Below are 22,475 nucleotides of genomic sequence, written 5' to 3'. Positions count from 1 at the left end.
AGAGGGAGTGCGAATAGGCGTTTGAAAAACTATTACGGATTTGGCATGTAAGAATGCGGAATTAAACTAACGTTTATTTTACAAGCATAATGGCTATCACAAGGAAAGTAATAGCAAGATATAAGTACATCAAGCACGATGGCTATCACAAGGAAAGTAAACTCGGGTATAGAGATAACCGAGGCACGCGGAGATGAAGATGTATTCCCGTGTTCCCCACACAAGGTAAGGTACGTCACGTTGGAGAGATGCGGGCTACCACGAAGGTCTCTCGGACGTGCCAATACCATGAAGGATAAAGACCTTTCTCTTATGGCTAGTTTTTCCTCCACTCCGGAGTTGGTAAGCTCTACAACCAGTTCACAAGCTCTACGAAGGAGAAGCTCATGCCTCTTCACAATCTTCCTTAAAGAGGTCACCGGAGCACCAACCGTTAAGCCAACTAGGAGGCCACCCCTCCAAGAGTAACAAGCTCACGGTCTCTCACTTGAACGAATCATAATGGAGAACTCAACACTTATACAAGGATGCAAAAGCAAGAACACCAAAGGTGATCAAATCCTTCACACTCCAATTCCACCAAAGAAACAAATGCTATGGAGGAACTAGAGAGCTTTTATTTCTTCAAAAATTCCTATATGTTAGCAGAAAAACCTTATCCATTAAGAGATGGAACTTCAAGAACAGCTAGGTCTAGATGGAAGTTGTGAGCATTACGTTCGTGCATTACTTCCATACCAAGATTGGAAGAACAAAGGAGGAAATCAATAAATGACTCCAAGATCTAGATCCCAAGATTTCCCCTCATTTAGAGGAGGAATTGATTGGTGGAGATTGTAGATCTAGATCTCCTCTTTCAAATCCCTCGAGAAGATGCAATAATCATGGGAGAGATAGAGAGGAAGCAAGATTTTGAGGTTCAACAATGGAGTAGGAGAGAGAGAGAGCAAATAGTGTGGTTGACCTTACCTCCTCAAGGAGGAAGAAGAACTATTTATAGTCCAAGGGGGAAAACAAGCCGTTTGAGGAATTCCCGCGACCCGTACCGGCGGTAAAACCGGCACCGCCGGTTCATACGCCGGAATGGTGCGGCGAGCAAACCGGCTGACCGAAACCACCGCCGGAAATCTCCAGCACACGAGGCTGGACCGGTTCTGAAACCGACATGCCGGTTCCCTCGCCGGAACGAGACCGGCTCACCGGAACGAAACCGGTTTTGCCGGAACAGTGTACTAGAATGTGTTCCGGTGAAACCAGTACCATTTCGGCTCACCGAGATATTCCGAAAGGAGAGCCGGCACCACCGGTTTCAGCGCTGAAATCGCCAGAACCCCTCAAACGCAGTTTTCTCGAAAGAACTTAACTTTGACAAAGTTCCCGAACTCCGATTGAGATGAAACCAATTTTGTTGGAAAGATAACGACGAATAGAACCCCAACAATTTTGTTGAGATGAAATATTGAGACTCCTCACTTGTTGAAAAGCTAGCAACATGCTCAAGAACCTCACACAGAGAAACACCAAGAAGCAACAAGAATAGGGATGCAAAGGATGCAAAGGATTGAGCTCCCTAAGATGATGCGATCAAGTTACTCGACCGAAAGCCCCTCTTGATAGTGCGGCTATCTATCCTATAACCCGGTCTCCCAACAATCACCTTGAGACCGGTAAAAGGAAAACCTAGCAAAGTCATACCTTTGCCTTGTGCATTCCGCTTGATATTGATGACAACGCTTCAAGCTCCACTCAAGCCGGAATGCCTCACTTGATCATTGTTGCTTCGTGAAGACTCACAAATGCTCCCCCATATACCATGATGAGATAGCTTCATTGAGGCACATCTTCACATGTCCATTATCACCAAATGGATGACAAGCTTCAAGTATGATACTTTCGATATGCTCATCTTGAACTTGCCCTTCTCAACCTTGATGACATCCATACTTGATATCATCCTCACATGGGCTATATGAGATCATACTCTTGATGTGTTCCCATGGCAAGATACCTTGTATCTCTTCAAATGGATGATCTTGATGCCAATATCAAAGGTATACATATCAATCTTCATTCATGGCATCCACGAATCTAACACATGGACTACACGCAATACCTATGAAACATTCCTTCATATAAACACAAAGAAAACATTAGTCCATAGAGGATTGTCATTAATTACCAAAAGCACACTTAGGGGCAATGTACCCTTACAATATGTTGGTCCCTATGAGTGTCCGGGCCCTCTTGCGAAGGTTGATCATGAGGTGCCTACAGATTTTGTTAATTTACTCGCCATGCACGTAGAGATCCGTGACAACAATGTTCACGAGCAACTTCAAAATGATCTCGTTAAGCATACATGGAGAGTCAAAGGATTATCTGCAAATGCGGCAGTGTCTTGATCTAGCCCCACTTATTATATATGTTTAGTTGTTTTATTATTTATTGTATTTTAATTTAGAAACCATTTTACCAAACATATTTATTTGTATGCTTTGTTTAATAAAATGGTTGTGTTTTCGAATATTGTATCAAAAAAAATAGGGTCTCGTTTGGGGGGACGTGGCTAGGCAGCGACGTCCCCCAAATGCGGCACGAAGAAAAAAACGACCCCCAAACACTCGACCCGACACCGTTTGGGAGACGCGAGAATCTTGTTACCCCATTTTAGTGAGAGTGAAGTGCATGTGTTGCATATATACCTTGCCCTTGTTTTGTGACCCAAAATTACCAATATTCAACGTTCGTTGCAAGTTAAGTTTGTGCCAAAGTAGTGTCAGACAGCGTTTCTGAGTTTAGCTTGTGCCAAAGTGGTCAGGGAGCGGTTCTGAAGACCCGGCCTTGTGCGCCTGCATCCGCACATGAGGAAGTTGAAGTGGTGAAGTGCGGGGAGGAAAAGTGTAGCTAACGGAGGCACTGATGGAATGCCAAGAAAGTGAACCTCGGTGCAGAGCAAATAGAGGGAAAAACTCCACCCAAGGCAAGCATAGGACAACACGAAGAGATATAAATCAACGCGGAAATTCACTTTGGCTCCCAGGTGTATATACCAAAACACCTCTCTCGGCTTCTTTTCTCATTTCTTTGTCTTCTAAGTCAGTAATGCTACTGTACTAACAAAAATCAGCAATGGTAATGCACGGCTGTGCTTAAGAAAAGCTAAATTGTCAAACTGTACACACTTAACAGGTAAAGAGTATCATGTCAATCTTAAGAAAAGACACTGCAGTGTAAAATGGATTAGTCTGGCGTTAGATAGTCACTTAATTGTGTGGCCGGAGGCTCATTGAGCTTCAGACCATCCGCAAAATTTCACATGTATCAAACTAACACCATGGATCTGCAAGGCCAGGTCAAAAAATTCCGACCTTTCTGTTCTAGAGACTAAGAACCGAAGATGGTGGCGTACCTATGATACATATCAGAAACACGGCTCACAAACGTATCGCCTTAGAAAGATTTTTTCTTGATCCATTGCGTTAAGAGTCCTTTGGACCAGCAGTGGCCGCAGCAACGTCATTTTCTTTAGCGGTGGTGGCAGCAGCAACATCATTTTCTTTACCGGTAGTGGCAGCAGCAACGTCATTTTCTTTAGCGGTGGCGGCAGCAGCAGCAGCATCATTTTCTTTACCGGTAGTGGCAGCAGCAACATCATTTTCTTTATCCATTTCCTTCTTCTTTACCTTTACAGGGAAATCTTCCTCAGGCTGCCGGTGCCACCGGAAATTTGAGGCTTCAATCCAGCGGGGATGGACCAAGAACTTGCCGTTGGCAACCGCCCAGCGGGACTTATCTGTTCCAACATCCACAGCAACAACATGGGTGATAGTCGAATCCACATCTGCACAGCAAATGGCTCCCAATTGCTCAGCCATCTTCCAAATAAACTGATCCTGTGGCACAGAACGATTTGGGAACACCCGGCTGAAGACTAATTTGCAGCCTTGCAGTACTTCCTGCCGTACCCCCTTGATTACCTACAGAAGGGGGCATATAAGTGACAACATTAATGTATGAACCATGAGTGTGCAACGCTATGGAGGATCTAGTTAGCAGCCTCTAGTTCACAGTGATTTCAGAACTTATCAGCATAACCAAATTTGCTTGTAAATTTATATAGTGATTCCAGAACTTATCGACATAACTGAACCTGATGTACATTTTTCTCCGTTATCGCTTTCTTACCACTGGACCGTATATATCAAAAGTAGCTTTACAAATAAGAAATGGATAGGGTTGTCCACATAACACAATATGGTGATAGCAAAAAGTGCAGGGCTGAGACTAAAGATGTTCACTCCAGCATAAATATGGAAGTGGTACCTGTCTTACATCCCGTGAAGAAAGAGCAGTTTCAGCAGCCTACAGAAGTGCCGGAGCAATTGATTAGGAAAAATTATCAGTGCTTATTAGGGTCAAGTTTTATGCACATCAGCGAGAAGGTAGCAAGGCGATAAATTGCGCTAAAAACGTGTACTTAAGTAACCAACCGAGTCAAAGAAAATTGTGTGTATACGCTTCAGGACATCTAAAATAGTAGCCAAAGCACCATCAATCCCCCTTTCATCTTGCATCGACTCTGACAGAGATTTGACGCTAAAACCAAATTGGCGACAGCTTGATGCAAAGTAATGATATCTCTCCATCAGAATCAGGTTTTCTTTATGCTTCTGCCAGACCTGAAATGAATAATACCATTCAGGCTAGACACAGTATGCTAACAAACAATGATGGACAAATCTTATAAAACAGGAAACATCAAATCAACCACGGGGTCTGAAAAAAAAGCACGTAAACATGCAAGCATTACCATTACGCAGAAAAATTTAGCGGCTGAAGTATAACACAGTTAGGACATGCCTTGAGCAACACACTCATGACCAATAGTAACTAGTAAGTACTGAAAATAGTGTCATAAATGTGTGACAGGCAAGCTCATCAAGAAAAGCACTTACATACTCAGTGTCATCAAGAATCACTGCAACACTTTCAGCTCCCAGAACCATATCAAGACCTTTCTGGTGTCGCTGAGTACAGTCAGAGTTTGAAATCACTTTGGAATCAAAATAGACATTACGAGGATCAAGAAGCTTTGCTATTTCAATTGCGTAAGCCTTGTCACCCATGGTGTATATATACATCTCAAACATAGTGCTTGCTTCTTTTAAAAATTTACGCACAAAGGGTCTCAACTTTGTAAGCATTTGCATTCCTTCTAATGTGAACAAGCTTCCATTTGGATCATCTGCATAGGGCATCTTAGTGGTTAACTGTCTACATTCATGGATAAGCAGAGACAAAGTTTTGAAAGGATCAAAGACAATAATCATTTACAACACAAGTCTGCATACAGTAGGTGGAAGAAACTAATCATATACATACAATAGAAGTCCGTTATAGACTTATAGTAGAACAGGAATCACAAGTCTGCTGCTTCCATCATATAAAAAGCTTCGCTATTCGAGGTCAACAACTATTGCCAGGTTGACTACTACTCCCTCCGTACCAAACGTCTTATATTTTGCTACAAAGGTAGTAGGTAATAGCATTACCAACTGTTGCATACTGTAAAATTTTAATCAAAATAACCAGTGATCATTAAATGAAACCATATAGGAAACATAACAAAAACAATGAGAGTTGCCATGAGCATTCAATTCCGTCCATTATCTGATTGCATGTTCTTTCATGACCTTCTAAGCTAGGTTAGCAGAGTTACAAGATGATATTGGGAGCATGGATTGGATTGCAAGGGCCGAGGGGGGAGGTGGAAAATCGCCCTTCAAGTTTCTCTGGGCTTGTCCCAGGCGAAGCTTAGAGGCTCTAAAACTTACTTGGGGTTTGAAGTTTTCCTATTGCATACCTGACAGATTACAGGGACAGACTTGTATAATAACCAACCTTATGCAATAAGCAAACGCAACAGACTGACTCCCCTAGCACAACTTGGACACCTTGCTTACCAAGGGACACCTTCCGACTCTAGTAGGACTCTGACTATAGGATACTAACTCCCATAGTTACATATATTGTAGACCAGAGGTAGTGCTCCTATGATCATGGTCATACAATATCACATTGTGTAGAGAAATAGCTAAAGGTTCTTAAAACTTAAATACAGATAAATGCAGCTTACCTTTTGATGCAGCATTTTGAATTCCCAGTTTATTTTCAGCAGCAGAAATATCATGGAGTTTTGTCGAGTTAATCAGTGTATGGTCCAAGTCTAAAATAAGTATCAGTTTTCTTTCACGCAGCAAGTTCTTCAAATCAGATCCACGTAGTCTGTCCATTTCTGAAGTACCTAGCCTCAAACCCTGCATTTAAATAGCTCCAGTATTCAGAAAATCCTATGGAAGGCATTGTGCAAGCACAATTGGAAACGGAAAAATAACTTAAAATATCTGAAAACGAATTGGAGATATAATGCTAATATTTTTTTCGAGAAAACGCAAAAAACCTTTGCGTTTCATTTCATTTAAAATATAATGCTAATATTAGCCTCAGAAAATGGGTCTTGGCAAGGTTAGTTCAACAAGGGAACAATCACACCTCTCATGTTAGAGAGAAGGTCATATGTCTATGTACCTTGTGGACGTAACCAAAAGGAACTCCTGGAACATCTTCCTCGTCTTGTTTTTTCCCACACCTAAAGCAAAGTCCACCAAAAAATCCAGGATGTGGAGGACATATCTTGATTTGAGCATCTTTAGATGAAGCTTCTACAACATATTATTCAATAATTCAACATATCATCTGCTATACTCGTGAACATTAAATGATTTAGATAGGATATAAGAAAAGATAACTTCGATTAAGAAGTTTTATACTATAAGAATAGCTTTTAAACCTTTGGGGGATATATTTAGAAGGCAAAAGGATAAGGCATACCACACTTTTAGGAAACTGGGTAATTTGAAAATAATACCCCCTCCGTCCATAAAAAGATGTCGGAGATTTGTCTAAATTCGGACGTATCTAAGTGTCTAGATACATCTAAATTTAGACAAACTTGCGACATCCTTGACAGAGGTAGTACATGACATAGATAACGGTTTGTGTGTCGTACTTGTACAGTCATACTAGACCAAAATATGAAAATACATAAGGATAGCCAAATTCTGCTATTAACGCAAAAGGCAATGTGCACTTTTTATGATGCAGAAGGAAATAACTTGACTTTAGTATCATGAAAACCTAACAACCTACAGTAACACAATCAGCTTTTTCAGCGCCAAATTCAGCAGCCTTTTACTTAAATTTGTGATTCAGCTTCTACACTAAAGTGGAGCTTTATTTGAAACTTTAAACAAAGGTTGACATAAGCATTACAATGAGCATCGTATGGAATGGCGGCATAAATAATACTGTATTTCCTTTCAGTTGTCAACATGACAATACCAATAAGCCATGGTGAAGTTGTGAGATGGATGATCACAAGACACTTGTCAAACGAAAACCATAATGAAATAAAGAAACTAATGCATGATCATCTGTATGTTAAACAAAGTGGAACATTAATTAGAAAGTTCAGTTGGAGGTTGAGATCAGATAGAACAAGTCTTCACACAGACAAAGGACTCAGTGATAATAAGCATAATATGTACCACTTATGAGAATTGGCCTAGAAATTCCACAGATATCTAAAACATGTAGCTTACTTATCAATAAAATTCTGAAAGACAATTACTGTACAATCATGCCCCCTTGAGTTGCTACATTCTTCTGCAGAAACTTCAGCTGCTGTTGTCTAATGTTTTGCAAAACGAGAATAACAAGCATACCAATTGCATCTTCATCAGGCCTTATCGTTGTTCCTCGATCTTGGTGTTGTACCTCCACTTTACACCTTTTAGTACTGCATTTTCCGTGGAGTCAACAGTCAGATATATAGTACAAAATCTACAAAACAAATCATGATTTTTCTCAACACAATATCATCCCATATTCTTGCCTCCAGTTCCGTCCTCCTAACCAAGTATTAGGACCCTCGTCAAGAACTACATTCCCTCTCCACCCCAAAAACCAAAATCACTGCATCTAACGTATTTGTTGCAGTTGTTTCCCAAATGGATGATTTTGTATACTACAAGCTATCTCCATATTGTTGTACCACTTACAATCCTAACAATGTAACATTTAACTTCAACTATTTATTGTGAACTGATGATGTAACACATTCAGGATATATAGATATTAAAGAGGAGGAAAGAAAATGATGGTGACTAAGTCAACCTTACTTCTGGACAAAAAAAAAATACTCAAAAAGATTCCAATATGCCAACAGAGTGCCTGATGCGCTGATCCTAAGCTTCAGCAGTTCATAGATTATGCTAAGACACAGAATTGTCTAAAATGGCTTACCCTAGTTTCACCTTAGCATGACAATGAAGCTAGGCTGAACAACTAAGAACAACAACAAACTTGCATACCACAGCATAATACGTGACTTTCCATTTTCCATGTGAATACGTGACCTAACTGAATCTGCTGTAATGATCAATTTTCTTTCTCAAATAAGTGGGATACCATAAAACATAATCAAGTGAAGCGCACACTACTAACATGCTAAGTCAACGAACAGCACCGACACCAATAAACCCTAGAAAATAAATCTGCTAGCGCATCAAATGTTGCACTCGTATACACGAATCCACCAGTCACCACGTTGCAAGTAGAACAGATACATTGACTCCCAAGCATCGGCCTGACTCAATCTACCACGCCAGATAAAAATGGATTAAATCTGCTAATGACTACACTAAAGTTGCACATTCAACACTAGAATCGTGGAATTGGAAGCTCCTGATCGCACAGCCGAAGTAAGCAAGCCCAACACTCCGGTACGAAGTGGGGATTGCAGATCTCGTACCTGCTCTGTCCCGCATCTTCTACCTCGACCACCGCGTCTTCTTCCTCTTCGTCGTCGTCGCTGCTGGCGAGCGATGTGGCGGGGTCGTCGGGAGAGGCGGAATCGACGGCAGAGGCGAGCTCGAGCTCCGAGTCCAGGAGCGCAGCGAAATCGTCGCTGCCGCTGGAGGACGACGGGGCAGGCGACGGCGACTCGGCCGCGAGGGTCATGGAGGAGGACGCGGAGAGGGGAGCGAACAAATCGGCAGCGGAAACACGGCCTAGGGCGATATAGGGTTCCGGACGAGGTCGGGAGAGCGGGGCTGTGACGGCGGCGCTGGCGAAGGCGGGAGGGGGACGGCGCGCCAGCGGGCACACCGATGTCGGTGTAGGAACGGGAGGAGGCGACGGGAACAACGCGAGCCGGCGACAGGGGGATTGGAGGAACGGCGGGAGAAGCGCGGCGGCGGCGCGTGACCGAGGAAGACGGCGGCGCCTGTCCTCGAGGCTCGCCAGTTGTGTGAGTCGAGGTGCTTTGTCCCAAAACCAACCTAGGTTGTCTATTTTTTGAAAAAAGGTTTTGCTAAATTTAAATCCTCTGAAAATGTATGACTATGTGAGGGAATGACAGATAGTCAAGATCTTATCCTATCTATCCTATGCTCAAAATGTAGTGAATCAACCATAGTATTAAAAATGGTCAGTTCTTCGAAATAATTTTAGATCCAACACGTTTGCTCGACATTCAACGAGGGGCCATCGAGATTGAATTACTCAACAATATGGGTTATCAAGGCTTGATAGGCTGAGACGAGCATCTCAATGTTTATGCCGTGGATCGTGGTGTTGAGCTTGTCCATGTCGGACCCCGATGCTAGGTCGTCTTGGCAGCTCAACACTTTGACCTTAGTCATTGAGATATGTACCCTCATCATCCGATGTATAGCAATGGCATGGGGCAAAAGAGTCGGATATGAGATTGTTTTCTAGAAGGATTTTTTGCCAAACTTTCCAAATATGATCCTATTTATTTGAAAGTTGATGTGATGATGTGTGAATTGATTGCTATACCCCTATACGTTACAAACTAATTCCTTGGTTGCAAATTATAAGTCGTTTTGGTAGGCTATTTCAGCATACAAAAACATCTTATAATCTAAAACCGAGGAAATAGTTATTATGATGTGAGTTATGACTTTGTACTACTTTATCGAAATATTAGGAGATGCTTTTTATGCGTGTTTATATGTGAAAGTCTTCTGGTTGGATAATGTCGGTGCATCACTTCGGGCTCTCGTGATAGCCCACATATGCATAAGTGATATCAACTGAGTTTGTTGATCTCCAAGACCATTTCCTGAATGTAAGTTGCAGTCTTTGATTTGTTGATACTCGTTCGAGATGCCAAGTTTATGGAATGGACTTGGCTTGAAAGCCGGGTTTTGAATTTTCGAAATCGCGGGAACTTGGAAAATCATTTAGGAATTATTTTATCTAATTTAATTGTTTCCTTTTGAATTTCATCTGAACCTAGTTCAATTTTGTTGATACTTCAGACCCACCGAAATTCTGAGCCATTGGAAGCTTACAAGTTGAGTTGGTGCCGAAATGAGCTGAATACTTGTGAAATGTTCTTTTTTTTTCAGGGTTCCTAATTTTCAGCTAGCTGAAATTCCAATTCGGCTCAGGTCAGATCGTTGGCCGTACCTTCGAAACGTTAGCGTGAATCTTGGCGCTGTCACGTCGCTCCCTCATGGTTCTCGCTCGTCGCCCTCTGTTTTCTATCCGGTTTTGTATATTGGTTTTTTAGTCCGTTGGTTTTTCTTTTTGGTCTTTTCAGTTTGTATATGAGCGTCCTTGCCCTTTGTCGGTAGATATTTTTCACTTCATTTTAATTTCTCTTTTTTCTCTGGTAGCGGAGAGAGCTTTTCCCCCGCGGTGGTCGTGGGATCTCCCGGCGAGGCCCTAGGTTCCCGTGCGGTGGCGGCGAAATCGGTGAAGGCCACCGAGCGAGGAACTGGGAGGATTCCGCTCACTCCCGTCCTCGTGTTCCGTCGCTCTCTGGAAGTGAAAAGTATGGGTTTGCAAGGATGTTGAGGAGCTGGATTCCTCCATGCCGGAGCTTCCAGGGAGCGACCACTGTTTCGAGGTGACGGTAGGAGGCTGCTGGCTGCGTCGCCGGCGTGACTGGTACCTTTCTTCTTCGTTGCTCCAATTCCTATTTGTCTTTTACTCTTCTATGTGCGTCTTCACATCTTAGTGTTCAGTTTCACGCGTGGATCTGGTAATTTTGTGTTGTTCTTAGGTGGTGCTGGGCAGAACGCGAATTCATTGGTTTGTGAAGCGATTCTAGGATGCGTTCCCACATGATATTCCTCCTGCTAGTGTTTTTGGGCCGTCCTTGATTTAGAAACGTTAATGGTTAAGATAGCGAGTAGCAGCAATGAGTTTTTAGCTTGGTCAAACTCGTATCTGAAGTTACTATTATTTTGCCCGTAGACACTGGAATAGCAGATTTCATTCCCTAACTGTAAGTACTTTATGTTTTGCACACATGTTTTCATCTACTTAGTTATCGGAAAGACTGCTAGAAAAATAAAGACCAATCGAATGAAACTGACTCTTTGTATTTTTGCGGTCTTTGGTTGCTATTTGTAACCTTCATTTTCCTGACAATTCTTGTGAATTTATAATCTGTAGAACACCTGTTGTTATATGGGATATTGCTTTGGTGATGTTTTTATTGAGGCATCAATAGGGTAAAATATGTTCATAAAGTGTGTTGTTAATTGTTTGATTAGGGCAACTTGGCCGGTTGTCCTCAGCAACAGCTCTAGAAGTGTAATACAATAGTGTATGGGCACGTCAAAAGCAGAATTAATTAAGCTGTCGAAGTTGGTTCCTCTCTGAGATGGATGCTTTTTGTTCGTACAAATACATGAATATGGCCAGTGCGTTGTGAAAGGCTCGAATTTATCGAATCGGGGTCTGGTTGAATTTATTTCTAAATGGAGCTAAATAGACTAGCAGTCCCAATTATCACCATCGGCTCTGTATATTAGTGTCCGCCTCTCCTGTTGTGTTGTCTTTTCCATCCAGTCATGGTAATTAAATCGTCCTTCTGCTTTTTGATCACTACCTTCCTCTGAGAGTTTTCTTCTTTAGTGGTCTGTGGACATTTTCGCCGGCAAATTTCTATAGTCCCACTATCATCAACCTGCATGCATGTAATGTTTTTTTTTTCATTTTCAAAAGGTAATCTATGCATCAGTACTAATTTGTCAAAAAAAAAATTTGCTTCTTCAAGAAAATCACCTGGACTAGCTACATCTTGTTAAACATTCTTATATCCCATGGATTATCATCATATTCTCCGAGTAGTTTAGAAGTTTATCCTTGATTTGTTTGACCACTAAGAAGCAACCCTCTGTATGAGAATCCTTTACGCAACAATTTCATAGCAATTTCATATTATTTTTCTTATGCTAATTGAAACATGAATTTTCTCATTTTTACTGATAGTGTTGGTGCATACTTGTGTGAAGATTCATCTTGAACATCGAGTGTTGCTGGAAAGCTTTGTGAGTATATCCTCAATCATCTGTTGTACAATATTTGCAATTTCAGTTAGCGAAGAATCATAGCATGGTAGAAGTGTTACAACATAAGACAATTGCAATTGAAGCAACAATGAGTGACTGTCTACACACATCATAAGATAGACCCCCAGAGATGGTAGCCTCCGTCTCTCATTTCTCATTCTTCTCAGTTTATCTCTTTTCATTGTTTAGCTCAGTGTTATCATTTTTATCTTAGTTTATCATTATTTATCATGTACCTCAGTTTCTCTCTGATCATAGTATTCATTCTTTAGTTTCTTCATTTCTACTTTCTTTTCTTTATTTGTCATTTTAGTCTCTTATTTTCTAAGTTTTTCATTTTAATAGAGCTGCTTCCGGCATCCTTTTCATTATCTGTGTCACCTAGTCCTATAAATTATCTCATTTTGTTTCTTTGTTTTTCTTTTATCCTCAGTTTTCAGGCATCTTTGCTCAGTTCCTCCATCGCTCAGTCTCTTCTTCTCAATTTTATTTGTTCAGTCTTTCCTTCTTCAGTCTCTCAGTATAATTTGCTCGTTCTAATTTGTTTACTCAGTCTTTGTTTCAGCCTCTTCTCATATTTATTTGCTCAGTCTTTTATTCCTTGGTCTCTCAATGCTCATTTTTTCATTTTCATTCCTCCGATTTCCTCAGTTATTGTGAAAATTCTATGAATTTTCTGATTTTTCAATCTTGCATTCTTACCTGTATCTTATATCACCATCAAGGAATTCTATGAAAATTCTGCTAATTAAAATTTATTCTCTCAGTCCTTAAGTCATCATTTTTAGTTCTCCCTCCTTTTTTCATTTTCATTCCTCCAATTTCCTCAGTTAATATGAAAATTCTATGAATTTTATGATTTTTTAGTCTTGCATTCTTACCTGTATCTTAACATGGGGAATTCTTCCTACGTCATTCTTTAAGCTATACTTAAGTTGGGTGGATGCGGACTCTCTCTCAGGTATATAGATGTTGAACGCCCTATTTAGTCCCACTTGTCTCTGTTAGGCCAAGTCGTTGTTTATCAATATTCAACCATTCAGTCTGGTGCTTGATACGTCTCCGACGTATCGATAATTTCTTATGTTCCATGCCACATTATTGATGTTATCTACATGTTTTATGCACACTTTATGTCATATTCGTGCATTTTCTGGAACTAACCTATTAACAAGATGTCGAAGTGCCGATTCTTTGTTTCTGCTGTTTTTGGTTTCAGAAATCCTAGTAAGGAAATATTCTCGGAATTGGACGAAATCAAAGCCCAGGGGCCTATTTTCTCACGAAGCTTCCAGAAGTCCGAAGGAGAGACGAAGAGGGGCCACGGAGGGGCCACACCATAGGGCGGCGCGGCCCCCCCCTTGGCCGCGCCGACCTGTAGTGTGGGGCCCCCGTGCCGCCTCTTGACCTGCCCTTCCGCCTATAAAAAGTCTCCGTGACGAAACCCCCAGTACCGAGAGCCACGATACGGAAAACCTTCCAGAGACGCCGCCGCCGCCGATCCCATCTCGGGGGATCCAGGAGATCGCCTCCAAAGACCTGCCGGAGAGGGGAATCATCTCCCGGAGGACTCTACGCCGCCATGGTCGCCTCCGGTGTGATGTGTGAGTAGTCTACCCCTGGACTATGGGTCCATAGCAGTAGCTAGATGGTTGTCTTCTCCCCATTGTGCTATCATTGTCGGATCTTGTGAGCTGCCTAACATGATCAAGATCATCTATCTGTAATTCTATATGTTGCGTTTGTTGGGATCCGATGAATAGAGAATACTTGTTATGTTGATTATCAAAGTTATGCTATGTGTTGTTTATGATCTTGCATGCTCTCCGTTACTAGTAGATGCTCTGGCCAAGTAGATGCTTGTAACTCCAAGAGGGAGTACTTATGCTCGATAGTGGGTTCATGCCTGCATTGACACCTGGGACAGTGACAGAAAGTTCTAAGGTTGTGTTGTGTTGTTGCCACTAGGGATAAAACATTAGTGCTATGTTCAAGGATGTAGTCACTAGTTACATTACGCACCATACTTAATGCAATTGTCTGTTGTTTGCAACTTAATACTGGAGGGGGTTCGGATGATAACTTTGAAGGTGGACTTTTTAGGCATAGATGCGGTTGGATGACGGTCTATGTACTTTGTCGTAATGCCCAATTAAATCTCACTATACTCATCATGATATGTATGTGCATGGTCATGCTCTCTTTATTTGTCAATTGCCCAACTGTAATTTGTTCACCCAACATGCTGTTCGTCTTATGGGAGAGACACCTCTAGTGAACTGTGGACCCCGGTCCAATTCTCTTTACTGAAATACAATCTACTGCAATACTTGTTCTACCGTTTTCTGCAAACAATCATCTTCCACACAATACGGTTAACTCTTTGTTACAGCAAGCCGGTGAGATTGACAACCTCACTGTTTCGTTGGGGCAAAGTACTTTGGTTGTGTTGTGCAGGTTCCACGTTGGCGCCGGAATCCCTGGTGTTGCGCCGCACTACATCTCGCCGCCATCAACCTTCAACGTGCTTCTTGGCTCCTCCTGGTTCGATAAACCTTGGTTTCTTTACGAGGGAAAACTTGCTGCTGTGCGCATCATACCTTCCTCTTGGGGTTGCCCAACGAACGTGTGAAATACACGCCATCAAGCTCTTTTTCTGGCGCCGTTGCCGGGGAGATCAAGACACGCTGCAAGGGGAGTCTCCACTTCTCAATCTCTTTACTTTGTTTTTGTCTTGCTTAGTTTTATTTACTACTTTGTTTGCTGCACTAAATCAAAATACAAAAAAATTAGTTGCTAGTTTTACTTTATTTGCTATCTTGTTCACTATATCAAAAACACAAAAAAATTAGTTTACTTGCATTTACTTTATTCATCATGTTTCCTTTTAATTTTACCACAAAAAACATACCGGTAGGACGTGGGTCTATAGTTGGGAGAAATAATATAGAAGAATTTTTCAATCATGTTAGTACTATTGAAAATTTTGAAGATAGACACTTGGTAGACCTTGCGCCTACTTATGAAATTGCTGCTGCGCATTTAGTTCGCCTGTTGGAAACTAAATTTGTTAATCTTAATCCTATAATCCAACACATGTTTTTCACACTTGGTGATATGGAAGAGGGGGAAAAGAAAGATTTTGTATTAGAAACCCTTCTTAGAGAATTTGGTGGTCTAGCAAGAGAAGCTAGAAAGGTGTTTGCTAAATTTAATATGCTTGGTTCTCCTACTAATTTTGTTAGTCTCCTTGAAAAGATGGATATGGATAGAATAAGATACACTAATAATATTGATGATGGAGGGGAGATCAAAGCACCAATACCATGTAAGCTCTTAGCTATGAATGATGCATTAGAAAATAACTATGCTTGGCTAGTTCCTGAAAATTTGTTTGATGAGAGTAGCACGCCTAAGACTAATGAAAAGGGAGATGCTGAAACTTATGTATCCAATATACTATGCCTAGTTGAGAAAACTCCACACCCCGCTGAGAATGCATCACCCTTCGATAATACTTGATACACACTTTCTGCGCCTAGCTGAAAGGCGTTAAAGAAAAGCGCTTATGGGAGACAACCCATGTTTTTACCTACAGTACTTTGTTTTATATTTGTGTCTTGGAAGTTGTTTACTACTGTAGCAACCTCTCCTTATCTTAGTTTTGTGTTTTGTTGTGCCAAGTTAAGCCGTTGATAGAAAAGTAAGTACTAGATTTGGATTACTGCACAGTTCCAGATTTCTTTGCTGTCACGAATCTGGGTCCACCTCCCTGTAGGTAGCTCAGAAAATTAAGCCAATTTACGTGCATGATCCTCAGATATGTACGCAACTTTCATTCAATTTGAGCATTTTCATTTGAGCAAGTCTGGTGCCATTTTAAAATTCGTCAATACGAACTGTTCTGTTTTGACAGATTCTGCCTTTTATTTCGCACTGCCTCTTTCGCTATGTTGGATTAATTTCTTTGATCCATTAATGTCCAGTAGCATTATGCAATGTCCAGAAGTATTAAGAATGATTGTGTCACCTCTGAATATGTCAATTTATATTGTGCACTAACCCTCTAATGAGTTGTTTCGAGTTTGGTGTGGAGGAAGTTTTCAAGGATCAAGAGAGGAGTATGATGCAACATGATCAAGGAGAGTGAAAGCTCTAAGCTTGGGGATGCACCCGGTGGTTCACCCCTGCATATATCAAGAAGACTCAAGCATCTAAGCTTGGGGATGCCCAAGGCATCCCCTTCTTCATCGACAACATTATCAGGTTCCTCCCCTGAAACTATATTTTTATTCCATCACATCTTATGTGCTTTTTCTTGGAGCGTCGGTTTGTTTTTGTTTTTTTGTTTTGTTTGAATAAAATGGATCCTAGCATTCACTTTATGGGAGAGAGACACGCTCCGCTGTAGCATATGGACAAGTATGTCCTTGGTTTCTACTCATAGTAGTCATGGCGAAGTTTCTCCTTCGTTAAATTGTTATATGGTTGGAATTGGAAAATGATACATGTAGTAATTGCTATAAATGTTTTGGGTAATGTGATACTCGGCAATTGTTGTGCTCATGATTAAGCTCTTGCATCATATGCTTTGCACCCATTAATGAAGAAATACATAGAGCATGCTAAAATTTGGTTTGCATATTTGGTTTCTCTAAGGTCTAGATAATTTCTAGTATTGAGTTTGAACAACAAGGAAGACGGTGTAGAGTCTTATAATGTTTTCAATATGTCTTTTATGTGAGTTTTGCTGCACCGGTTCATCCTTGTGTTTGTTTCAAATAAGCCTTGCTAGCCTAAACCTTGTATCGAGAGGGAATACTTCTCATGCATCCAAAATACTTGAGCCAACCACTATGCCATTTGTGTCCACCATACCTACCTATACTACATGGTATTTTTCCGCCATTCCAAAGTAAATTGCTTGAGTGCTACCTTTAAAATTCCATCATTCACCTTTGCAATATATAGCTCATGGGACAAATAGCTTAAAAACTATTGTGGTATTGAATATGTAATTATGCACTTTATCTCTTATTAAGTTGCTTGTTGTGCGATAACCATGTTCACTGGGGATGCCATCAACTATTCATTGTTGAATTTCATGTGAGTTGCTATGCATGTCCGTCTTGTCTGAAGTAAGAGAGATCTACCACCTTATGGTTAAGCATGCATATGTTAGAGAAGAACATTGGGCCGCTAACTAAAGCCATGCTCCATGGTGGAAGTTTCAGTTTTGGACAACAATCCTCAAATCTCAAATGAGAAAATTATTAATTGTTGGTATATGCTTATGCATAAAAGAGGAGTCCATCATCTGTTGTCTATGTTGTCCCGGTATGGATGTCTAAGTTGAAGAATAATCAATAGCGAGAAATCCAATGCGAGCTTTCTCCTTAGACCTTTGTACAGGCGGCATAGAGGTACCCCTTTGTGACACTTGGTAAAAACAATGCATTGTGATGATCCGGTAGTCCAAGCTAATTAGGACAAGGTGCGGGCACTATTAGTACACTATGCATGAGGCTTGCAACTTATAAGATATAATTTACATGATGCATATGCTTTATTACTACCGTTGACAAAATTGTTTCATGTTTTCAAAATCAAAGCTCTAGCACAAATATAGCAATCGATGCTTTTCCTCTATGGAGGACCATTCTTTTACTTTCAATGTTGAGTCAGTTCACCTATTTCTCTCCACCTCAAGAAGCAAACACTTGTGTGAACTGTGCATTGATTCCTACATATTTGCTTATTTCACTTATTATATTACTCTATGTTGACAATATCCATGAGATATACATGTTACAAGTTGAAAGCAACCGCTGAAACTTAATCTTCTTTTGTGTTGCTTCAATATCTCTACTTTGAATTATTGCTTTATGAGTTAACTCTTATGCAAGACTTATTGATGCTTGTCTTGAAGTGCTATTCATGAAAAGTCTTTGCTATATGATTCACTTGTTTACTCATGTCATATACATTGTTTCGATCGCTGCATTCACTACATATGCTTTACAAATAGTATGATCAAGATTATGATGGCATGTCACTCCGTAAATTATCTCGTGTTATCGTTTTACCTGCTCGGACGAGCAGAACTAAGCTTGGGGATGCTGATACGTCTCCGACGTATCGATAATTTCTTATGTTCCATGCCACATTATTGATGTTATCTACATTTTTTATGCACACTTTATGTCATATTCGTGCATTTTCTGGAACTAACCTATTAACAAGATGCCGAAGTGCCGATTCTTTGTTTCTGCTTGTTTTGGTTTTGAGAAATCCTAGTAAGGAAATATTCTCGGAATTGGACGAAATCAAAGCCCAGGGCCTATTTTCTCACGAAGCTTCCGAAGTCCGAAGGAGAGACGAAGAGGGGCCACGGAGGGGCCACACCATAGGGCGGCGCGGCCCCCTTGGCCGCGCCGGCCTGTAGTGTGGGGCCCCGTGCCGCCTCTTGACCTGCCCTTCCGCCTATAAAAAGTCTCCGTGACGAAACCCCGCATCGAGAGCCACGATACGGAAAACCTTCCAGAGACGCCGCCGCCGCCGATCCCATCTCGGGGATCCAGAGATCGCCTCCGGCACCCTCACGGAGAGGGGAATCATCTCCCGGAGGACTCTACGCCGCCATGGTCGCCTCCGGTGTGATGTGTGAGTAGTCTACCCCTGGACTATGGGTCCATAGCGGTAGCTAGATGGTTGTCTTCTCCCCATTGTGCTATCATTGTCGGATCTTGTGAGCTGCCTAACATGATCAAGATCATCTATCTCGTAATTCTATATGTTGCGTTTGTTGGGATCCGATGAATAGAGAATACTTGTTATGTTGATTATCAAAGTTATGCTATGTGTTGTTTATGATCTTGCATGCTCTCCGTTACTAGTAGATGCTCGGCCAAGTAGATGCTTGTAACTCCAAGAGGAGTACTTATGCTCGATAGTGGGTTCATGCTCGCATTGACACCTGGGACGATGATGAAAAGTTCTAAGGTTGTGTTGTGCTGTTGCCACTAGGGATAAAACATTAGTGCTATGTTCAAGGATGTAGTCACTAGTTACATTACGCACCATACTTAATGCAATTGTCTGTTGTTTGCAACTTAATACTGGAGGGGGTTCGGATGATAACCTGAAGGTGGACTTTTTAGGCATAGATGCAGTTGGATGACGGTCTATGTACTTTGTCGTAATGCCCAATTAAATCTCACTATACTCATCATGATATGTATGTGCATGGTCATGCTCTCTTTATTTGTCAATTGCCCAACTGTAATTTGTTCACCCAACATGCTGTTCGTCTTATGGGAGAGACACCTCTAGTGAACTGTGGACCCCGGTCCAATTCTCTTTACTGAAATACAATCATCCGCAATACTTGTTCTACTGTTTTCTGCAAACAATCATCTTCCACACAATACGGTTAACTCTTTGTTACAGCAAGCCGGTGAGATTGACAACCTCACTGTTTCGTTGGGGCAAAGTACTTTGGTTGTGTTGTGCAGGTTCCACGTTGGCGCCGGAATCCCTGGTGTTGCGCCGCACTACATCTCGCCGCCATCAACCTTCAACGTGCTTCTTGGCTCCTCCTGGTTCGATAAACCTTGGTTTCTTTCTGAGGGAAAACTTGCTGCTGTGCGCATCATACCTTCCTCTTGGGGTTGCCCAACGAACGTGTGAAATACACGCCATCAGTGCTCCAATAATTAGGTATCTCCCTGTGGTGGAAATTGTTAATAATATACAACATCATGGTACAAATGAATTGTTCTCAACCACCTGCAATTTGTTATCATGTCATCTCATTCGTTGTTAATCTCATTTATTGATGATCTCTTTCAGTTTTATTTTCTCCTGTCAATTTGCAGTACATCATTAGTTTGTTTTTCATTATATTATTGCCTCAGTTGTTTTCTTAAGTCTCTCAATGATGATTCATCAAGCATTGCAAAAATGTTTGATCATTTGTTTTTTGTTTTGTATCTTGAATCTTAAGTTACCCGTTGGTAAAATCAGACAATGTTGGCCGCTTAAACGATGATGAACAATATCGCTGATGGTGAGAATCCTGGCTGTAAAATCATTTTCACTGTTTTCATTTTCTGTTTTGATTATCTTCGATGTTTCTTTCTCCATCCTCTTAGTATTCAACATCTCTTAATTTAGTGTAGACGGTAGATTTTGATGATGGATGTAAGTACACTTTTGCCATAGACCAGAGGAGGAGATCAAAGAGTGGATGCTTGTTCGGTTCTACATGGAATAGCAAGGTTAGTCTCTTTCTTTGATTTTCAGTATAATATTCTTTGTTTGTCAGTTTACATTTGCATTGTCACTCTTGTCATTCTTAGTCTATTTCATAAATTTTGCAGAAAGATACACTTCAATGTACTTCGTGTCATTGCTAGTCTATTTTCTTAAGTCTGTAGAAAGATACACTTCAATGTTTTGTTATTTCCTCAGCTCTGTATAGTCTTATTGTATCTTATTAGCTCATTGTAGATTAGCTTTTTGCAATGTTCATAATTTATCATGTAGTTTATCGTTTTTCAACCTCGTAGTCTTTAGTTATTTCCCAGGAGCATGTTTTGTTTGGGTAGTGGAAATTTGGGAGGTGACGTGACACCTTGGTTGTTTAGTTACTATGTCACTCACCAGCGCAGAAGCCTTGGTTGATTTGCTAGTTAGCATTGGTGAAACTTTACACTAGGTTACACCTTTCTCTAAGCCTAGCAAGGAAATGACAAAGTATGAATAACTAAGTATTTCTTCACCTTTTGTTGTTGTATCCTCTGATGATGGGTTTTCCCTATGATATTTTCAGTAATTGGATATCAAGACTTCCCTTTGCTAACTTTTTCTGAATTTCTTTCCTCGCAGAAATCGTATAAGCTGGACATGCATTTCCTAACTCACCACAATATTGGGTACTAAGCTGTGATAAGGCAAGCCAGAGATCTCAGGAAATGCTACCCATTGGTATTTGTCCCCCGCTCCTACTCTATGAAATATGAACACATCTACATGCCATGTTACTACATCTATTTCAATGGATCAATAAGTTGATAACAAATAGTAGAATAGTAACTGTTTTATGAGTTGCCTTCTTCCTAGGTTCTTTTCTCTATACAGTCTTATCATGATCATGTGGCAAACATAGCTACAAAAACATAAACTTTGGCGGCTTTCTGTCAGTGTTCCACCAAGCAAAGTAGGCTTAGGTCATACTAGCATCCATTGTAGTTTTAGCCTATGACCGCCTGGTGACATAGGAATTTTTTGAATCATTCTTAAATTGGCATAAAGAGTCATAGAAACCGAGAGGTGGCAGCAACATAGTAAGGCTGGTGACATAATAGCATTCCTTTCTTCAGTTTTAGCTTATAGCCATTTTTTGAAATGTGCTAGACGAGCATATGACAATTAAGATGACTGTCCCTAGGGATGAGTTGCCCGTACACCAAGTATGTGGTGGTTTTCCCTACTTGTTGATACCATCGAACATTTACTTTGCAGATTCAAGACAATTTGGTGGGAGATGTACACGATTGATCAAGAAAAGAAAAGAGGTTCTGGAGTGAGCTACAACGGGTTGCCCAAATACTTTTGCGTTCCTCATTGTGCCGTAGTTCTCCTCATTCTCGTCCATCATGATGTGGATCTATCTTTTTCTTGCCCGAGATTTCTTTGTTTTCCTCTTTGTTTTTCTGCTTTCCTGTTTGGTGCCCGTTGTCGCTGGAACCAGGCTGCTTTTGCATGGGGAGGAAGAAGAAGGGGGGAGATGGTGACGTGGAGGCAACTGGTGGACCAGGCCAACGAAAATAGAAGGCCTAGTTTCCTGTTTTTTGTGAAATCCTCAACAAAGGCTGATGTATAAATAATGAGCTACTCCTTTTTCAGTTATTATGTACAAGAGCCCAGTTTTAAAACGGCAGATGTATAAAAAATGGGTTAATGGAAAAAACTAAATTTGTGAACTGATCGGAATGAATTTGTTTGTGTTTTTGGTTTCCC

General features: G+C 41.0%; 1 protein-coding gene and 1 long non-coding RNA gene across 3 annotated transcripts; one reads left to right on the top strand and one right to left on the bottom strand.

Annotated features, from left to right (window-relative positions):
- Positions 1 to 3,210: 3,210 nt before the first annotated feature.
- Positions 3,211 to 9,396, bottom strand: LOC127334696 (RNA polymerase II C-terminal domain phosphatase-like 4). 2 transcript variants are annotated; one of them, XM_051361223.2, is made up of 8 exons: positions 8,873 to 9,396; positions 7,785 to 7,858; positions 6,589 to 6,722; positions 6,137 to 6,317; positions 4,956 to 5,245; positions 4,491 to 4,679; positions 4,324 to 4,362; positions 3,211 to 3,977 (listed from the first exon to the last, which is right to left on the bottom strand). In XM_051361223.2, exons 1-8 carry the CDS (start codon positions 9,079 to 9,081, stop codon positions 3,480 to 3,482), a joined length of 1,614 nt encoding a protein of 537 aa, XP_051217183.1. In that variant the 5' UTR covers positions 9,082 to 9,396; the 3' UTR covers positions 3,211 to 3,479. The 2 variants fall into 2 exon arrangements, with proteins under 2 accessions (XP_051217183.1, XP_051217184.1); XM_051361224.2 differs by having other exon boundaries at positions 6,589 to 6,719.
- A 1,513-nt stretch (positions 9,397 to 10,909) lies between these two features.
- On the top strand, positions 10,910 to 22,401 carry LOC127330414 (uncharacterized). Its single transcript, XR_007869273.2, has 6 exons — positions 10,910 to 11,040; positions 12,373 to 12,431; positions 20,458 to 20,520; positions 20,633 to 20,731; positions 21,342 to 21,440; positions 21,978 to 22,401. It is a non-coding gene; the product is annotated as an uncharacterized lncRNA (long non-coding RNA).
- The last annotated feature ends 74 nt before the right edge of the window (positions 22,402 to 22,475 follow it).

Source organism: Lolium perenne, chromosome 2 (assembly GCF_019359855.2).
Source record: "Lolium perenne isolate Kyuss_39 chromosome 2, Kyuss_2.0, whole genome shotgun sequence".
Lineage (NCBI taxonomy): Eukaryota > Viridiplantae > Streptophyta > Magnoliopsida > Poales > Poaceae > Lolium > Lolium perenne.
This window is presented reverse-complemented; position numbering and strand designations above follow the sequence as displayed.